This window comes from Chiloscyllium punctatum, chromosome 23 (assembly GCF_047496795.1).
Source record: "Chiloscyllium punctatum isolate Juve2018m chromosome 23, sChiPun1.3, whole genome shotgun sequence".
NCBI lineage: Eukaryota > Metazoa > Chordata > Chondrichthyes > Orectolobiformes > Hemiscylliidae > Chiloscyllium > Chiloscyllium punctatum.
In genome coordinates this window covers 58,064,071-58,082,590 of record NC_092761.1, presented here as the reverse complement: position 1 = coordinate 58,082,590, position 18,520 = coordinate 58,064,071, and the positions used below count along the sequence as shown (strand labels likewise).

Sequence of the window (18,520 nt, the reverse complement as noted above, 5' to 3'; positions counted from 1 at the left end):
GGGTGTCTCGGAGAATCAGGGTAAGCCTACTGCATCTCATCAGGGCTCTTCCATTAGTAAAGCACAGCTAGGAAAAGGTTGTACCGACCTCCAGCCGTCAGGGGGCAGCGTCCAGGAAGAGTTGAAAGTTGGTGCCTGTAGTCCATCTTTCAGCAACCAGTCCTTGTTATTTCAATAAGGTCCCTGCTGATTGGCTGGGGTTGAGTAAAGCTATCGCCTATTCACCTACTCTGTTAAGGCTCCCGCTGATTGGTGGAGCGGGTGTGGGTTTGAAAATGGCAGAACAGCAGAGCGAGCTGGCGCCGGCTCCCGATGAGAAGAAGCGGAAACTCTGCCAAAGCGGGCCCGAGGCGGCGGACTCGCCGGGCTCCGAAAGCACTGACTTCAACCTGGAGCGTTTCCGTTTGGAGAAGATTCTACGGGAGAGCGCGCGGGACAAACTAGTCTTCATCCACGGCAAGGTGAGAGGGGGCAAGGGTCATGGGGAGGGCGGGGCCTGTGTGTGATCGCGGTGGAGGGGGCGGGGTCAGTGTGGAGGGGGCGGGCGTTACGGCAGGGGGCGGGGTCAGTGTGGAGGGAATGGGCGTTATGGCAGGGGGTGGGGTCAATGCGGAGGGGGTGGGCGTTACGGCAGGGGGCGGGGTCAGTGCGGAGGGGGTGGGCGTTACGGCAGGGGGCGGGGTCAGTGCGGAGGGGGTGGGTGTTACGGCAGGGGGCGGGGTCAGTGCGGAGGGGATGGGCGTTACGGCAGGGGGCGGGGTCAGTGTGAAGGGGATGGGCGTTACGGCAGGGGGCGGGGTCAGTGCGGAGGGGCGGGGTCACTGAGGGGATGGAGGGGAGGTGGTTGTAAGCTGCTGCCTGTCACAGAGATGTACAGCACAGAAACAGACCCTTCGGTCCAACCTGTCCATGTCGACCAGATATTCCAATCCAATCTAGTCCCACCTGCCAGCACCCGGCCCATATCCCTCCAAACCCTTCCTATTCATATACCCATCCAAATGCCTTTTAAATGTTACAATTGTACCAGCCTCCACCACTTCCTCTGGCAGCTCATTCCATACACGTACCACCCTCTGCATTTAAAAATTGCACCTTAGGTCTCTTTTATGTCTTCCCTCTACTCCCCCAGACCCTCTAATTCTAGATTCCCCCACCCCAGGGAGATGCTGTGTGGTTGGAGTGCCCCAAGGTGGAAGATGTGGCATTCTTCCTCCAGGCATCGGGTGGCATGTATTTGGTGGTGGAGGAGGCCCAGGACTTGCATGTCCTTGGCAGAGTGGGAAGGGAGTTGAAGTGGTCGGCCATAAGGCAGTGGGGTTGTTGGGTGTGTGTGTCCTGGAGATGTTCCCTGAACTGTTCTGACATTGGGGAGACAGGACACCAAGGTAGGCCTTCCCAAGCCCCATCACCTCCTCCCATTAATCTCTCAGCCCCCTTGGACACCCCCCCCCCTCCCATTCCTGATGAAGTGCTTATGCCTGAAATGTCAACTCTCCTGCTCCTCAGATGCTGCCTGACTGGCTGTGCTTTTTCAGTGGTACACTTTTTGACTCTGATCTCCTGCCTCCATAGTCCTCAGTTTCTCCTAACAGTGACATAGAGCTCAGTTTCTAAGTGTGGGTGTAGATACCAGGCATCTTTTTATTGAAACTCATTGACTGATGTTGAGGTGGTTTCTGGTGTTGTATTGAAGGCAGCATGGGTTGAATAGTTTCTGAATGTTCTGTGGAGTTCCTGTGAAATATTTTCTGGAGATTAGATATAGTCTTTTCACAAGGTAGATGACAAACTGGTTAATGTAAAGACAGCCCTTTTTGATCCCCAGTCTTCACTCAGAAAATAACTATGCATGAACAGCAGGATATCTTGGAAGATAGTGACATATTCGTCAGGGCAATCAGTATTTCAGGAGAATTTCACAGATTCACGGCCCTTTGGGTGAAGATGTTGCTCCTCAACTCAGTCCTAAATCTGATTTGCCTTATTTTGAGGTTATGCCCCATAGTTCTAGTTTCACCCGTCAGTGGAAACAGCCTCTCTGCCTCTACCTTATCTATTCCCTTTATAATTTTATATGTTTCTGTAAAATCCCCCTCATTCTTCTAAATCCCAACGAGTCTACTCAACCTCCCCTCATGAGTCTCCCAGTCTATTCAACCTCTCCTCATAAACCAACCCCCTCAACTCTGGAGTCAAACTCATGAATCTCCACTGCATCCCCTCAGTGCTACTGTACACAGTACTTGAGGTGTGGCTTCAGTACTTTCTGCAGCTGCAGCATAACCTCCCTGTTTTTAAACTCCATCCTTTAGCAATCAAGAAAAATATTCCATTTGACAGGGTCAAGTGCACTCTTGAAGTGGGAAAAGTCTATGTGCAGGGATCCAGGTTGTACCATGCACTCTTTTTGGATTTGCCACAATGAAGATCATGTCTGTAGTACTCTTAATGGCACTGCCATTCAGGAAGGAGCTCTTTGACAGTTTGAAGGATCCTTACATGAAGTTCCCTTTTGAAGGTAGTGGAAATACGTCTCTATAGTTATTGCAATAGAATTTGTCTCCTTTCTTGAATAAGGTCAAGACGAATGTCACCGAAGGACTCCTTGCAATAACTCCATGCCAGGAATGTAGAGTCATAGAGATGTGCAGCACGGGACAGACCCTTCAGTCCAACCCAATCTAGTCCCACCTGCCAGCACCCGGCCCATATCCCTCCAAACCCTTCCTATTCATATACCCATCCAAATGCCTTTTCAAATGTTGCAGAAGTACTAGCCTCCACCACTGCCTCTGGCAGCTCATTCCATACACGTACCACCCTCTGTGTGAAAAAGTTGCCCCTTAGGTCTCTTTTATATCTTTCCCCTCTCACCCTAAACCTATGCCCTCTAGTTCTGGACTCCCCACCCTAAGGAAGAGACTTTGTCTATTTATCTTATCCATGCCCCTCATGATTTTATAAACCTCTATAAGGTCACTTCTTAGCCTCCAATGCTCCAGGGAAAACAGCCCCAGCCTATTCAACCTCTCCCTATAGCTCAAATCCTCCAACCCTGGCAACATCCTTGTAAATGTTTTTTGAACCCTTTCAAGTTTCACAACATCCTCCTGACTCCTGTACTCAACACTCTGACCAGTAAAGGAAAGCATACCAAACACTGCCTTCACTATCCTATCTACCTGTGACTCCACTTTGAAGGAGATATGTGCCTGCACTCCAAGGTCTCTTTGTTCAGAAATACTCCCTAGGACCTTACCATTAAGTGTATAAGTCCTGCTAAGATTTGCTTCCCCAAAATGCTGCACCTCGCATTTATCTAAATTACACTCCATCTGCACATTGGCCCATCCGATCAAGATCACGTTGTAATCTGAGGTAACCTTTTTCGCTGTCCACTGCATCTCCAATTTTGATGTCATCTGCAAACTTACTAACTATACCACTTATACTCTCATCCAAATCATTTACATAAATGACAAAAAGTAGAGGACCCAGCACCAATCCTTGTGGCACTCCACTGGTCACAGGCCTCCAGTCTGAAAAACAACCCTCCACCATCACCCTCTGTCTTCTACCTTTGAACCAGTTCTGTATCCAAATGGCTAGTTCTCCCTGTATTCCATGATACCTAACCTTGCTAACCAGTCTCCCATGAGGAATCTTGTTGAACGCCTTACTGAAGTCTATATAGATCACATCTACTGCTCTGCCCTGATCAATCTTCGTTGTTACTTCTTCAAAAAAACTCAATCAAGTTTGTGAGACATGATTTCTCATGCACAAAGCCATGATGAATATTCCTATCTGAAGTATATTTGAGAACTTCAGCTAGGATTTCATCGGTTCCAGAAGCTTTGTTGTTGTATTGTAATTTCAGATGAACATGGTCTTCTAAGATACGTTGTCCACTTGTGACCACATTGTGGGCACAAACGTGGAGGAAATTCCTGGCCATTATTTCCAAATGTGAGTGTGGTAACAGTAACTGGTGGGACTCTCTCTCCACTACTCCTTTCCTCACTTTCTGCCTCTCTCTTTGCTCCTCAGGCTCTCCTTTCTAACTTCCTCTCTCTTCCATTCCTCCCCCTCTCTCTTTCACCCCCTTCCTCCCTCTTCCGGCCCCCCCTCCTCTCTCTTCCGTTTCCTCCCCTCTCTCTTTCACCCCCCCCTTCCGTTCCCCCCTCCTCTCTCTTCCGTCCCCCCTCCTCTCCCTTCCATATCTTCCCCCCGTCTTCGTCCCCCCTCTTTTCTCTTCCACACCCCCACTCCTCCCACGTCCACCCTACCACCTCCCGCGTCCACACCACCTCCTCTTGCAACCACACCCCCTGTTTTTTCAGCACCCTGTCCTCTCTTTTTCACACCCTTTTTTCCAGCTCCCACTGTCCTTATAGTGCAGTCTCCCTCTTCTGCCCCCTCAATGCCCTCACTTTGCATCACCCCTTTTGCCATATTGTATTAATATCAGTTTGGTGCTGCAATAAATTGAGCCTTTTCATTTCTTGTTGCACAATGTGTAGTTTTTGGGGTTAGATATTTTACACCAAATAGGTGATTCTGAGGGCCCATATAACCTGAGTTGCACCTAGCAATTGTAAATCCCACAGCATATTTAGAATAATGTCTGATATACTGGACTATCTGCTTATTTGCCCAAGACTGGTTTCACAACAGAAAGGAGTAACTTTAATCCTTAATAACTAGTGGAAAAAGTTCAGCGTGATGAATCAATAACGGCGTAAGACGTATCACAAATATAAATACTTCTAGTTCAACCTCAGCTTGTTTATGAACAGTTGTTCTGGAAAGGCTGGTCAGCCTTTTATTAAATCTTCTTTCTTTGAGAGCAGTTTATACTTAATAACTTCAATTTGGGTCGAAGAAACCTGGCAACTAGAGGGCGCCACAAGCCTCAATTTTCTATGGATCATTCCCTGCAACTTCAACCACCACCAACATGGCCACCCCCACCAATACAAATTTCCAATCTCCTCACTTTCTGCATTCTGAAGGGCATGTTCTAAATTGTTACCCTGAACTACACCTCAATCATCTGCTGCAATATCTGCCCTTTCATCTCTTCTTCTCTTGCTATCCAAGGCACCAAACATTCCTTCGCATATACCACATTGGCTGCTCACAATGCGATTTGCTCAATACTAGGGAGACCAAACACAGATTAGACAACCGCTTTTCAAACACCTCATCTTCTGATTGTATTTAATCTTAAATCGCCACCTTAATGTCACAAGGGCAGCAGGTACATGGAATCACCAACCCCTGCATGTTCCCCTCCAAACCACTCGCCATCCTGACTTGGAAATATATCCCTATTCTTCCAGCGTCACTGAGTCAAAATTCTGACTGCCTGCCGAAGGGGATTGTGGGTCACAACTCTGTTTTCAGCTTGTTGGAATGTCCAAATGAAGCTCAATGTAATCTCAAGAGACAGCACCATGTCGTTCCATATTCAGCATTTAGTTTCTTTCAGACCATCATCTCTGACTCCATTTTGTTTACCAGTTTGCAGGTTTTGGTTTTACTCCTGTTTTTCTCCTGGTTGTGCTTCTGGACAGCATCTGTTCGTGATGTTGGCATTCATGTCTTCTCTAGCCATATCTTTGGTTTCTCTGTTTGTTCCATTCCCACTGCCTTTGGCCCTAAATATCCAACTCTTCTTTTTAAACTTAATTTCTCGTGTCTCCCATCCTTTAACAGATTTTTCCTTTTGTTCTTTTTCACATCATCCCACTCCCTTTCGTTTGCTTAAAACCAGCTACATTCCGAACTTTTTCCAGCTTTGCTGAAAAGTATTGACTATTTCTCTTTCCATGGACCTGCAGAGAATTTACAGCATTTTCTGTTCTTATTTCAAACTTAGTGTCTGCAATAACTTACACTTTTTCCGATGTAGTGATTAACCAGTAAAGATTTCCATTTGGCCAGTTAGGTTTGGATAGCATATGTTAGAGCAGACATGCTTCTTGTTCTGGTTGGGGCTGAAGACTTTGTTAGTTGTGGTAAACAGGTTTTTTTTAATACCACAGGTTGGACAGAACAACGGAGAAGCACGGGATGCTGTGATCATTTTAGAGAAGACGCCTTTCTCTGAGGAAACCTTGCCGCATCTTCTCAACAAGGATGCAGATCTCCGTCTTCAATTCAGGAATGACATTTACAGCACACACCACCTCCATCCCCTTCCAGCTTTCAATGGTACGGTGCAGTCCAGCCCAACCCAACCCCAACCCTGCTGTCCACTTTAAACAGGGTTGGGCTGTGGGTTAATTACAAGTATTGGTTAAAATTTGAGTGGTTTCTCAATGCGGTTGTATCCTTAGTACTTAGCTGAATTAATGAGGGTGAGAAACTTTCATATTTAAGTGAAAATGTCAGAAATGCAGTAAATCTTCTTGAAAACATTTGCAGAAAACCTCAGCTTAAAATACATTTTTATCACACTTGTACTGTAGTTAAACAACCAAAGGTGCATCATAGTATTTTAAAGCAGAGCATGACAACACCGAAGGAGATATTAGGACAAATGACCAAAAGCTTAGTCAATGAGGCAATTTTTAAGAAGCGTATATAAAGAAGAAAGTGATAGGAGCATAGGAATTAGGAGCAGGAGAAAATAATTCAGCCCTTTGGGTCTACGCTGCCATTTAACATGATCATGGCTGATCTTATCTTGGTCTCAGTTCCACTTTCCTGCACTGCTCCCCATCGCCCTTTATCCTGTTTTTCGACAGAAACATATCTATTTCTTCCTGAATCTGTTGATTGATTCTGCATTTACTTCTCTCTGGGGGCAGTGAGTTCCACAGATTTACAACTCTCTGAGAGAAGTAGTTTCTCCTCAGCTCAGTTTCGAACCTAGCTACTCTCGCTCTACATCAATGGCATCTTGTTTGAGACTGTTTTATAAGGGGAAACATCTTTCAGTATCCACCTTATCATTCCCCTTTAGCATTTTATATACCTCTCATTCTTCTGAACTCCACTGAGTACAAGCTCAAGCTTTTCAACCGTTCCTCGTACATCAGCCCTTTCATCCCTGGAATCAATCTAGTGAATCTCCTCTGAAACTGCCTCCAGTGCCAGCACATTCTTCCTCAAGTAAGGAGACCAAATTGGACATAATACTCCAGATATGGTCTTACCAACGCCTTATAAATTTGTAACAATGCTTCTTTAATATTCCAACAAACCAGCATCTACAGGAAAACAACACGTATGGACCACATACTGAACTACAGAAGCAATCATCCCAACACCTACAAACGAAGCTGCATCAGAACATTATTTCAACAAGCCACACCACATTGCAGCACAAAGGAACTACGCAGAGCAGAAGAAAATCACCCATACAGCGTATTCAAAAAGAACGGATATCCAATGAGCACAGTCTGCTGATTTCTCAGTAACAAACCCAAATAAGCAGACAAAATGCGCCCAGAAACCCTAGCCATTTTCCCCTACATCAAAGACTCTGAAATGTCTGCTAGACTACTCCGACTTCTTTGCATCATGGTAGCCCACAAACCCACCAACACACTAAAACAGCAGCTAATGAACTTGAAAGATCCTATACAGACAACAAGCAAAATGAAAGTCATTTACAAAATACTTTGCAAGATCTGTAACAAACACTACATTGGACAAACAGGCAGAAAATTAGCCACCAGGATACATGAACATCAGCTGGCCTCAAGAAGACATGACCCGCTCTCACTAGTATCCTTACGTACAGATAAGGAAGGACACCACTTCGACTGGTACAACACATCTTAGATTGGATTAGATTAGATTACAGTGTGGAAAAGGCCCTTCGGCCCAACAAGTCCACACCGACCCGACGAAGCGCAACCCACCCATAGCCCTTACCTAACACTACGGGCAATTTAGCATGGCCAATTCACCTGACCTGCACATCTTTGTGACTGTGGGAGGAAACCAGAGCACCCGGAGAAAACCCACGCAGACACGGGGAGAACGTGCAAACTCCACACAGTCAGTCGCCTGAGGCAGGAATTGAACCCGGGTCTCTGGCGCTGTGAGGCAGCAGTGCTAACCACTGTGCCACCGTGCCTCCCACATCCATCCTCCAACAAGCCAAACAGAGACACTCACAATAATTCCTAGAAGTATTGCATTCCAACAGTAACTCCATCAACAAACAATCGATTTGGATCCGATCTACCACCCTCTGAGAAAAAGAACGGGAAATGATATCACCATGAGAAATTACATCACCAACCCAAGGAAACCAAAACACATAAACAGAAAGTGAGCAATAACAACACTGCTTCACCGGAGGCTCACTGATAATGTTACATAGCATGGTGATGAAATGTCTAAAAATGAACCTTCTAGCTCAGTGATCAAACTAACATCAAACTAACATTTTCATTTTCTGGCCAAAATGGAAAACCTCAACCTTATCCACATTAAACTTCATCTGCCAGATTCTGGCCTATTCTCATAGCCTATCAATATCTACCTGTAAATGCTTTATCTCCTCATCACTGCCTGCTTTCCCACCTATTTTACTATCATCAGCGAATTTTGCTATGTTACATTCTGACCCTGCTTCCTGATCATTAATGTAAGTTGTAAATAGTTGAGATGCAAGAACTGAACCCTGTGGCACCCAACCAGTTACAGTTCACCATCCAGAGAAAGACACATTTATCCCAACCCTCTGCTTTCTATCAGTTAGTCAATCCTTTATCCAAGCCAAGACTCTACCCTCTGGGCTCTGGGCTCTAATCTCCTGGATCAGTCTTTTATGAGGCATCTTATCAAATGCCCTCTGGAAGTCTAGATATACCACAACAGCTGGATCCCCATTATTTCTTGCTGGTTACATCCTCAAAGAAGTCCAGCAAATTTGTGAAGCACTCCTCTCCCTTCATGAAGCTGTGCTGACTCTGGTGAATTGGGCTTTGTTTTTCCAAGTGTTTCTCATTCTTTATGATTGACAGAGGTCAAACTAACTGATCTGTAGTTTCTCACTTTGTGCATATTTCCATTTTTTGAATAAGGCTGTCTAACTAGCATGTTTCTAGTCCACTGGTATCTTGCCAAAATATAGGGAATTTTGGAATATCAACTATCTCTGGTACCACTTGCTTCAATACCCTAGGTTGCAGGCCATCAGGCCCTGGGACTTATCTGCCCTTAATCCCATTAGTTTACTTGATACTTTTTCTCCAGTTATAGTAATTTCACCAAGTTCCTTTGTCATAACTGCAGTTTTATCTTCCATGGTGAAAAAGTGCCAAAATATTGGTTTACTGCCTCTGCCATTTCTGAGTTTCCTATTATTACCTTGCTATTCTCTTCCTTTTTATATACTTTTAGCAGCAGTGATCATGTTTTCTGCTAGTTTTCTGTTGTAATTCATGTTAGATCTTTTGATTTTGTTTTTAGTGGCCCTTTACTGACGTTTAAAGTTCTCCCAATCCTCTAGAGCGTCACATTTGCAGCATGATAAGCCCTAACTTTTGCCTTTATGTTTTCCTTGACTTCTTTGTTAAGGCATGGATGATTTTTCACTTATTTACATTTCCTGTTCCTCTCAGCAATGTACTTTAATTGAGAAGTATTTAGCATCTTCATAAGCATTTGCCACCGTTCTCCAACTGTCCGGTCCTTTATTTTTGCCCGATCCATTGGGCCCAACTCCTTCCTGAGGCCTGTAAAATTACCTTTTCCCAACACCAATACGGTTGAATGTGACGCTGTATTCACTATTTAAATCTGAATTTGAAACTCTAGTATATTGTAATCACTCCTTCCAAGAGCATCCTTAACTACAAGATCATTTATCAATTCTTCTTCGTTGCATAATACCAAACTAAAGTAGCCAGTTCTCTGGTTGCTGTCAGAAACAATCCCTCAAATACTCCATGACCATTTCCTTAAAGCTACATTTGCCAAGTTGATTAATCCAGTTAATGTACATGTTAAAATCATCCATAATTACCATTGTGCCCTTCCCACAAGACCTCATTCTTTCCTGGTTTATTCTATGCCCTATTTTGCAAGTGCTGTTCAGGCACCCTAATTGTAGATGTAGAAACAAAATTCCAGATTCTAGGCAACTGAACACATTGTCACCAGTGTTGAAGCAATTAAAATTGGGATTGTCCAAGAAGGCAGAATTGAAGGATCAAATAACATTGAGGATTATGAGTCTAAAACAGTTTACAGAGCTGGGGTGGATTAGACTGGCTTCATCTCCAACTATTGCCAGGGAGAGGAAGGATTCGGGAGCTAATGTTATCATTGGTTTCTGAAAGCATCTCCACCATCTACGAGGCTTAAGCCAGGACTGAGATGGAATGTCCGCATTTAACCTAGATGAGTGTAGCTCCAACAACTCTAAAGAAGCTTGACACCATCCAGGACAAAACAGCCTGTTGATTGGCATCCACTGGTTCCACCACTTATGCTCCATAGCAGTGAAGTGTATCATCTACAAGATGCACTGCAGAAATTCACTAAAGATCTTTAGACAACACCTTCCAAACGTATGATCATTATGACCCTAGAAGGACAAGACCAATAGATACCTAGGAACACCACCACCTGCACGTTCCCCTCCAAGCTACTGACCATTCTGATTTGGAAATATATCACTGTTCCTTCACTATTGCTGGGTCAAAATCCTAAGTTCCTTCCCGAAGGCCAGTGAGATCTACCTGCAGCACATGGACTTTAGTGGTTCAGGAAGGCATCTCACCGCCATCTTCTCATGGGCAGCTAGTGATGGTTAATAAATACCAGCCCAACCATGTCCCACAAGTGAATGAAAGGAAAGTAGGCACATTTCTGTATAATATTGGAGTACAGAACTGATTGGTATACAAGAACAAAGAAAATTATAGCCCATCAGCCCTCCAAGCCTGCACCAATCCAGATCCTCCATCTAAACCTGTCGCCTATTTTCCAAGGATCAGTATCCCTTTGCACCCTGCCCATCCTGCCCCACCGAACTCATTTCTGCATACCTTGACACGGTCCTGTCCCCCTTAATCCAAGAACTCCCCACCTACATTCGGGACACCACCCACACTCTCCACCTCCTCCAGGATTTTCGCTTCCCTGGCCCCCAACACCTTATCTTCACCATGGACATACTGTCCCTATACACTTCCATCCCCCATCACGAAGGCCTCAAAGCCCTCTGCTTCTTCCTTTCCCGCCGAACCAACCAGTACCCTTCCACTGACACCCTCCTTCGACTGACTGAACTGGTCCTCACTCTTAACAACTTCTCCTTCCAATCCTTCCACTTCCTCCAAACCAAAGGAGTAGCCATGGGCACCCGCATGGGCCCCAGCTATGCCTGCCTCTTCGTTGGATATGTGGAACAGTCCATCTTCCGCAGCTACACTGGCACCCCCCCCCCACCTTTTCCTCCGCTACATTGATGACTGTATCGGTGCTACCTCGTGCTCCCACGAGGAGGTTGAACAGTTCATCCACTTTACTAACACCTTCCACCCTGACCTCAAATTTACCTGGACCGTCTCAGACTCCTCCCTCCCCTTCCTAGACACCTCCATCTCTATCTCAAACGACCGACTCAACACGGACATATACTATAAACCGACTGACTCCCACAGCTACCTAGATTACACCTCTTCCCACCCTGCCCCCTGTAAAAACGCCATCCCATATTCCCAATTCCTTCGCCTTTGCCGTATCTGCTCCCAGGAGGACCAAGTCCAATACTGAACAACCCAGATGGCCTCCTTCTTCAAAGACCGCAATTTCCCCTCAGATGTGGTTGACAACGCTCTCCACCGCATCTCCTCCACTTCCCGTTCCTCCGACCTTGAGCCCTGCCCCTCCATTCGCCACCAGAACAGAACCCCACTAGTCCTCACCTACCACCCCACCAACCTCCAGATACATTGGATCATCCTTCGTCGTTTCCGCCACCTCCAAATGGACCCCACCACCAAGGATATATTTCCCTCCCCACCCCTATCAGCGTCCCCGAAAGACCACTCCCTCCGCGGCTCCCTTGTCAGATTCACACCCCCCAACAACCCAACCTCCACTCCCGGCACCTTCCCCTGCAACCACAGAAAATGCAAAACTTGCGCCCACACCTCCCCCCTCACCTCCCTCCAAGGCCCCAAGTGATCCTTCAATATCCATCAGAAATTCACCTGCACCTCCACACACATCATTTACTGCATCCACTGCACCCAATGTGGTCTCCTCTATATTGGGGAGACAGGCCGCCTACTTGCAGAACGTTTCAGAGAACACCTCTGGGACACCCGCACCAACCAACCCAACCGCCCCGTGGCTGAACACTTCAACCCCCCCTCCCACTCCGCCAAGGACATGCAGGTCCTTGGCCTCCTCCATCCCCAGACCATGGCAACACGACGCCTGGAGGAAGAGCGACTCATCTTCCACCTTGGAACCCTCCAACCATAAGGGATGAATGCAGATTTTTCCAGTTTCCTCATTTCCCCTCCCCCGACCTTTTCTCAGTCCCAACCCTCAGACTCAGCACTGCCTTCTTGACCTGCAATCTTCTTCCCGACCTCTCCGCCCCCGCCCCCTCTCCGGCCTATCACCCTCACCTTAACCTCCTTCCACCTATCGCATTCCCAACGCCCCTCCCTCAAGTCCCTCCTCCCTACCTTTTATCTTAGCCTGCTTGGCACACCCTCCTCATTCCTGAAGAAGGGCTTCTCCTTCTCCTTTGATGCTGCCTGACCTGCTGCGCTTTTCCAGCAACACATTTTTAAAAACATGTTCCAGGTGCCACCACTCTCTGCGTAAAGAACTTTACACGCATATCTCCCTTAAACTTTTCCCCTCTCACCTTGAACTTGTGTCCCCTAGTAATTGAGTCCCCAACTCTGGAGAAAAAGCTTCTTACTATCCACCCTGCCTGTACTTCTGATGATTTTGTAGTCCTCAATCAGGTCCCCCCTCAACCTCTGTCTTTCTAATGAAAATAATCTACTTGACTTCTCTTCATAGCTAGCACCCTCTCTAACAGGCCCCTCTCCAAAGCAACCACATCCTTCTGTTAATGTGGTGACCAGAACTGTACGAAGTATTCCAAATGTGGCTGAACTAAAATCCTATACAATTGTATAGGACTTTGCCAGCTCTTGTACTCAAGACCGTGTCCGATGAATGAAAGCATGCCATATGCCTTCTTGACCACTCTATCGACCTGCATTATCACCCTCAAGGTACATTAGATCTGAACACCCAGATCTCTCTGTACATCAGTTTTCCCCAGGGCTTTCTATTTACCATATAGTTCACTCCAGAATTGGATCTTCCAAAAGTGCATCACCTCGCATTTTCCCAGATTGAACTCTATCTGCCATTTCTCCACCCACCTCTCCAATCTATCTATATTCTGCTGCATTCTCTGACAGTCCCCTTCACTATCTGCTACTCCACCAATCTTAGTGTCATCTGCAAACTTGCTAATCAGACAACTATATCTTCCTCCAGATCAGTCTTGCATATCACAAACAACAGTGGTCTCAGCACGGATACCTGTGGAACACCATTGGTCACCGTTCTCCATTTGAGAAACTCCTTTCCAAGACTACTCCCTGTCTCCTGCTGCCCAGCCAGTTCTGTCTCCATCTGGCTCGTACACCCTGGACCCCGGACATCTTCACTTTCTCCATCAACCTATCATGGGGAATCTTATCAAATCTTAACAAGGTATAATTCTGGGATTCATGACAAATCAGCATAAAAAGATGTGAGTATCAGCAATTTCTGATGAGTACAAGTTAAGGAGAACTTGGATTTTAACCTTATATGTTCTACTCAATGCACCATGTGATGCAACCTAAGTTATCTTAAGAGTTCATTTCTTGTGACTGGCTGTGCTGAAATTAAGCATCAAATTGCATCGTCTTGAGTTAGCTAGTTTATATGACTGAGTGGCATCAGTTATGGCACACAGGGCAGTACTATTTGATCTCTGAGTTTCAAGCTTTATCAAGATTTGAGTACAAAATCAATATGGCTCTGCAGTACTGTACTCGAGTGTTGTATTGTTGGAGGTGCCATCATTTAGTTAAAGTGTCAAAATGTAGTTTTGTCAGTGAATGTAAAAGATACTATATAATCATTCAAACAAAAGCAGAGTAGTTATCCCTCAACCAATACCACTAAGACAGATTATTGTGCCATCATCATATTACTGTTCGATGTCATCAGCTGAATGAGAACATTTGGTGCTTAGCACATACCCTTTGGAACTGATCAACTTTTTGATCTTATTCTCGTATTTCAGCTTGATACCGTGCTTCTCCAGCATCTTTCCAACTGTGATTCTATTGTAGTGCTTTTAAATTAACAAGATTCCAGAATTGTGTGCAAGGGAGGCGCTGGGTGGTTCGCGGAGAAAGGTAGGATTGCAGGTGTTGGAGATATGAGTCGAGAGTGTGGTGCTAGAAAAGGACAGTAAGTCAGGCAGCATCCGAGGAGCTGGAGAATCGATGTTTCAGGCATAAGCCTGATGCTGGGTGGTTCTAGGGCTGGTGTTGCAGCAATATTGAAATTGTCTTTTCCAGTGTCACCTACCTTTTTATACTAATTGATCCACAACATTGATATATTTGACATAGAAGCATACCTTAAAGCACCAATCTATGTTCTCCTGAAATCAAGTTTTTAAGCAATGAGGAGGGTAGCAACAAAATATACTGTTTCATCTATGTGGGGAGTTTCCCTGAATCTGTTCCAAATATAACTAAGGGAACATATTTCATTCTAGTGAAGTTCTATCAACCAGTTCAGTTGCTAAAATTGAATATTTGAAAACAGTATGGAGGTAAATAATTTCTCTTGGATTATGAAGCCTATGGGACAGTAAAAATGATTATTTTCTTCAAAAATCGTAATAAATGAGTAATTCCTAAACCCTGGGTCACGGCCCCCATTGGGGTTCTGCGATAAAAGTTTGGAGCTGCAGTTTGCAAGACCATAAAGGTAGCTGTGGCTGAATTACTTCCGGGTGTAATCTTGGCTGTTTGTCACGAGATGTCCTGGAGCCAGCTTCCATTCTGGTGCCTCAGGTCTGAACTAGCGCTAATCACCATTCAGTGATCTGAAAGAAGGCAATGATCTTTCTGTTTCAGGTAACTCTATTGCAGCCTAAATTATAACTGTTCTCCTTTCTGCTCTGGTACATCAGTTGACCCATGACATTGACATGCATACGGCAACTGAAATTAATGCACAGAAGTACAAAGAGAGGTAACATAAACTAAATGATACAATTTTAAAGGGTGTTCAGGAACAGAGACACATAGAAAATCTTTGGCCCAAAAGGAGACTATTCACCACATCACATCCGTGGCAACCAAAAAAGAACAAACCTCTGTAATCCACTTTTTTGGGGAAGAAGATGAAATGTGGGGGTAAGCTAGCCAGCAGTACAAAAGAAGAATGCAAGAGTGTTTTTAGATATATAAAAGTGAACAAAGAGAGAGACAATTGAATTGGTGGAAAGTAAAGCTGGCGAATTTGCAAAGAAATAGCAGAGGAAGTGCAGAAGTACTTTGCATCAGTCTTCACATTGGAAGACACCGGTAGCATACCAGAACTTAAGGAGAATCAGAGTAGAGATGAATGTAGTGGCCGTCCCAGAGGAGAAGGTGCTCAGGAAGTTGAAAGATCTGAAGCCTGATAAATTACTGGACTGGATGACCTACACTCCAAAGTTCTGAACAAGATAGCTAAGAAGATTGTAGAGGCAATGGTGGGGATCTTTCAGGAATTACTGGAGTCAGGAGGATCCCAGAAGACTGGAAAAAGGCAATGTAACACCTCTATTTAAGAAGGGAGGAAGGCATAAGGTGGGAAATTATAGGCGGTTAGTCTGAACCAGGTCATTGGTAAAATTTTAGAGTTTTGCAGATGATACAAAGATAGGTGGAGTTGTGGACAGTGAGGAGGGCTGTTGTCGGCTGCAGAGGGACTTAGATATGATGCAGAGCTGGGCTGAGGAGTGGCAGATGGAGTTCAACCCTGCCAAGTGTGAGGTTGTCCATTTTGGAAGAACAAATAAGAATGCGGAATACAGGGTTAATGGTAGGGTTCTTGGTCAGGTGGAGGAACAGAGGGATCTTGGGGTCTATGTACATAGATCTTTGAAGGTTGCCACTCAGGTGGATAGAGTTTGTAAGAAGGCCTATGGAGTATTATCGTTCATTAGCAGAGGGATTGAATTCAAGAGTCGTGAGGTGATGTTGCAGCTGTACAGGACTTTGGTTAGGCCACATTTGGAGTACTGTGTGCAGTTCTGGTCGCCTCACTTTAGGAAAGATGTGGAAGCTTTGGAGAGGGTGCAGAGAAGATTTACCAGGATGTTGCCTGGAATGGAGAGTAGGTCGTACGAGGATAGGTTGAGAGTTCTCGGCCTTTTCTCGTTGGAACGGCGAAGGATGAGGGGTGACTTGATAGAGGTTTATAAGATGATCAGAGGAATAGATAGAGTAGACAGTCAGAAACTTTTTCCCCGGGTACAACAGAGTGTTACAAGGGGACATAAATTTAAGGTGAAGGGTGGAAGGTATAGGGGAGATGTCAGGGGTGGGTTCTTTACCCAGAGAGTGGTGGGGGCATGGAATGCGCTGCCCGAGGGAGTGGTAGAGTCAGATTCATTGGCGACCTTTAAGCGGCATTTGGATAGGTACATGGATGGGTGCTTAATCTAGGATAGAAGTTCGGCACAACATCGTGGGCCGAAGGGCCTGTTCTGTGCTGTATTGTTCTATTTTTACTTAGGATGAGATTGTGGAGCACTTGGTAAAATAGAAAATCACATAACACCAGGCTATAATCCAACCGGTTATTTGGAAGCACTAGCTTTCAGAGTGCTGCTCCTTTATCAGAAACCACCAATGAAGGAGCAGCACTCTGAAAGCTAGTGCTTCCAAATAAATCTGTTGGACTATTACCTGGTGTTGTGTGATTTTTTTTAACGTTGTACACACCCCAGACCAACACTGGTACCTCCAAATCATGGTAAAGTAGCATTGATTCAGCACAACTTTGCCAAGTGTAAGACATACCTGACAAATTTGTTTGGATTCTTTGAGGAAATAATGAGCAAGTTAGACAAAGGAGAGCCAATGAATGTGATCTACTTGGATTTCCAGAAGGCTTTTGACAAGGTGTTGCAAAATGAATTAAGAGTGCATGGTATTGGATGCAAGGTACTGGCAGGGATAGTGGATTGACTGACTGACGAAACGATGGATGCTGGTGACTAGTGCAGTTCCACAAGAGTCAGTGTTGGGACCATAACTACTCAATACAACTATTATATAACTATTTAAGAAAGGTGGTAAGGTGAAGCAAGGGGACGATAGACCAGTGAGCCTGATGTTGGTGGTGGGGGATAGCACATAGACGTATTTGGAACGGCAAGGACTGATTAGAGATAGTCAACATGGCTTTGTGCATGGGAAATCATGTCTCATGAAATTGATTGAACCTTTTGAAGAAGTATCAAAGAGGATTGATGAGGGCAGAGCAGTGGACATGATCTCAGTAAGGTGTTCGACAAGGTTCCTCATGGGAGACTGGTTAGCAAGGTTAGATCTCATGGAATACAGGGAGAAGTAGTCACTTGGATACAGAACTGGCTCAAAGGTAGAAGACAGAGGGTGGTGGTGAAGGATTGCTTTTCGGACTGGAGGCCTGTGACCAGTGGAGTGCCACAGGATTGGGGCTGGGTCCAATACTTTTTGTCATTTATATAAATGACTTAAATGTGAACATAAGAGGTATAGTTAGTAAGTTTGCAAATTACACTAAAATTGGAGGTCTAGTGGACAGCAGAGAAGGTTATCTCAGATTACAACAGAATGTTGATCAGATGGGCCAATGGGCTGAGAAGTGCCAGATGAAGTTTAATTTAGATAAATGCAAGGTGCTGCATTTGGAAAAACAAATCTTAACAGGACTTATACACTTAATGGTAAGGTCATAGGGAGTGTTGCTGAACAAAGAGACCTTGGAGTGCAGGTTCATAGCTCCTTGAAAATGGAGTTGCAGGTAGATAGGATAGTGAAGAAGGTATTTGGTATGCTTTCCTTTATCGGTTAGAGTATTGAGTACAGGATTTGGGAGGTCATGTTGCGGCTGTACAGGACATTGGTTAGGCCACTGTTGATATTGCATGCAATTCTGGTCTCCTTCCTATCGGAAAGATGTTGTGAAACTTGAAAGGGTTCAGAAAAGATTTACAAGGATGTTGCCAGGGTTGGAGGATTTGAGCTATGGGGAGAGGCTGAACAGGCTGGGGCTGTTTTCCCTGAAGCGTCGGAGGCTAAGGGGTGACCTTATAGAATCATGAGGGGCATGGATAGGATAAATAGACAAAGTCTTTTCCCTGTGGTGGGGGAGTCCAGAACTAGAGGACATAGGTTTAGGGTGAGAGGGGAAAGATATAAAAGGGACTTAAGGGGTGACATTTTCATCCAGATCG

At 45.2% G+C, this 18,520-nt stretch overlaps 1 protein-coding gene across 1 annotated transcript in view; it reads left to right on the top strand.

The window, feature by feature from the left end:
• The first annotated feature begins 238 nt into the window (after positions 1-238).
• The window catches only part of dcps (decapping enzyme, scavenger), a 55,132-nt gene continuing 36,850 nt past the window's right edge, over positions 239-18,520 (top strand). Inside the window, exons 1-2 of the mRNA XM_072593038.1 lie at positions 239-461; positions 6,054-6,222. Of these exons, the coding sequence (XP_072449139.1) occupies positions 276-461; positions 6,054-6,222 (355 nt within the window). The 5' untranslated portion in view covers positions 239-275. The remainder of the gene's footprint in view (positions 462-6,053; positions 6,223-18,520) is intronic.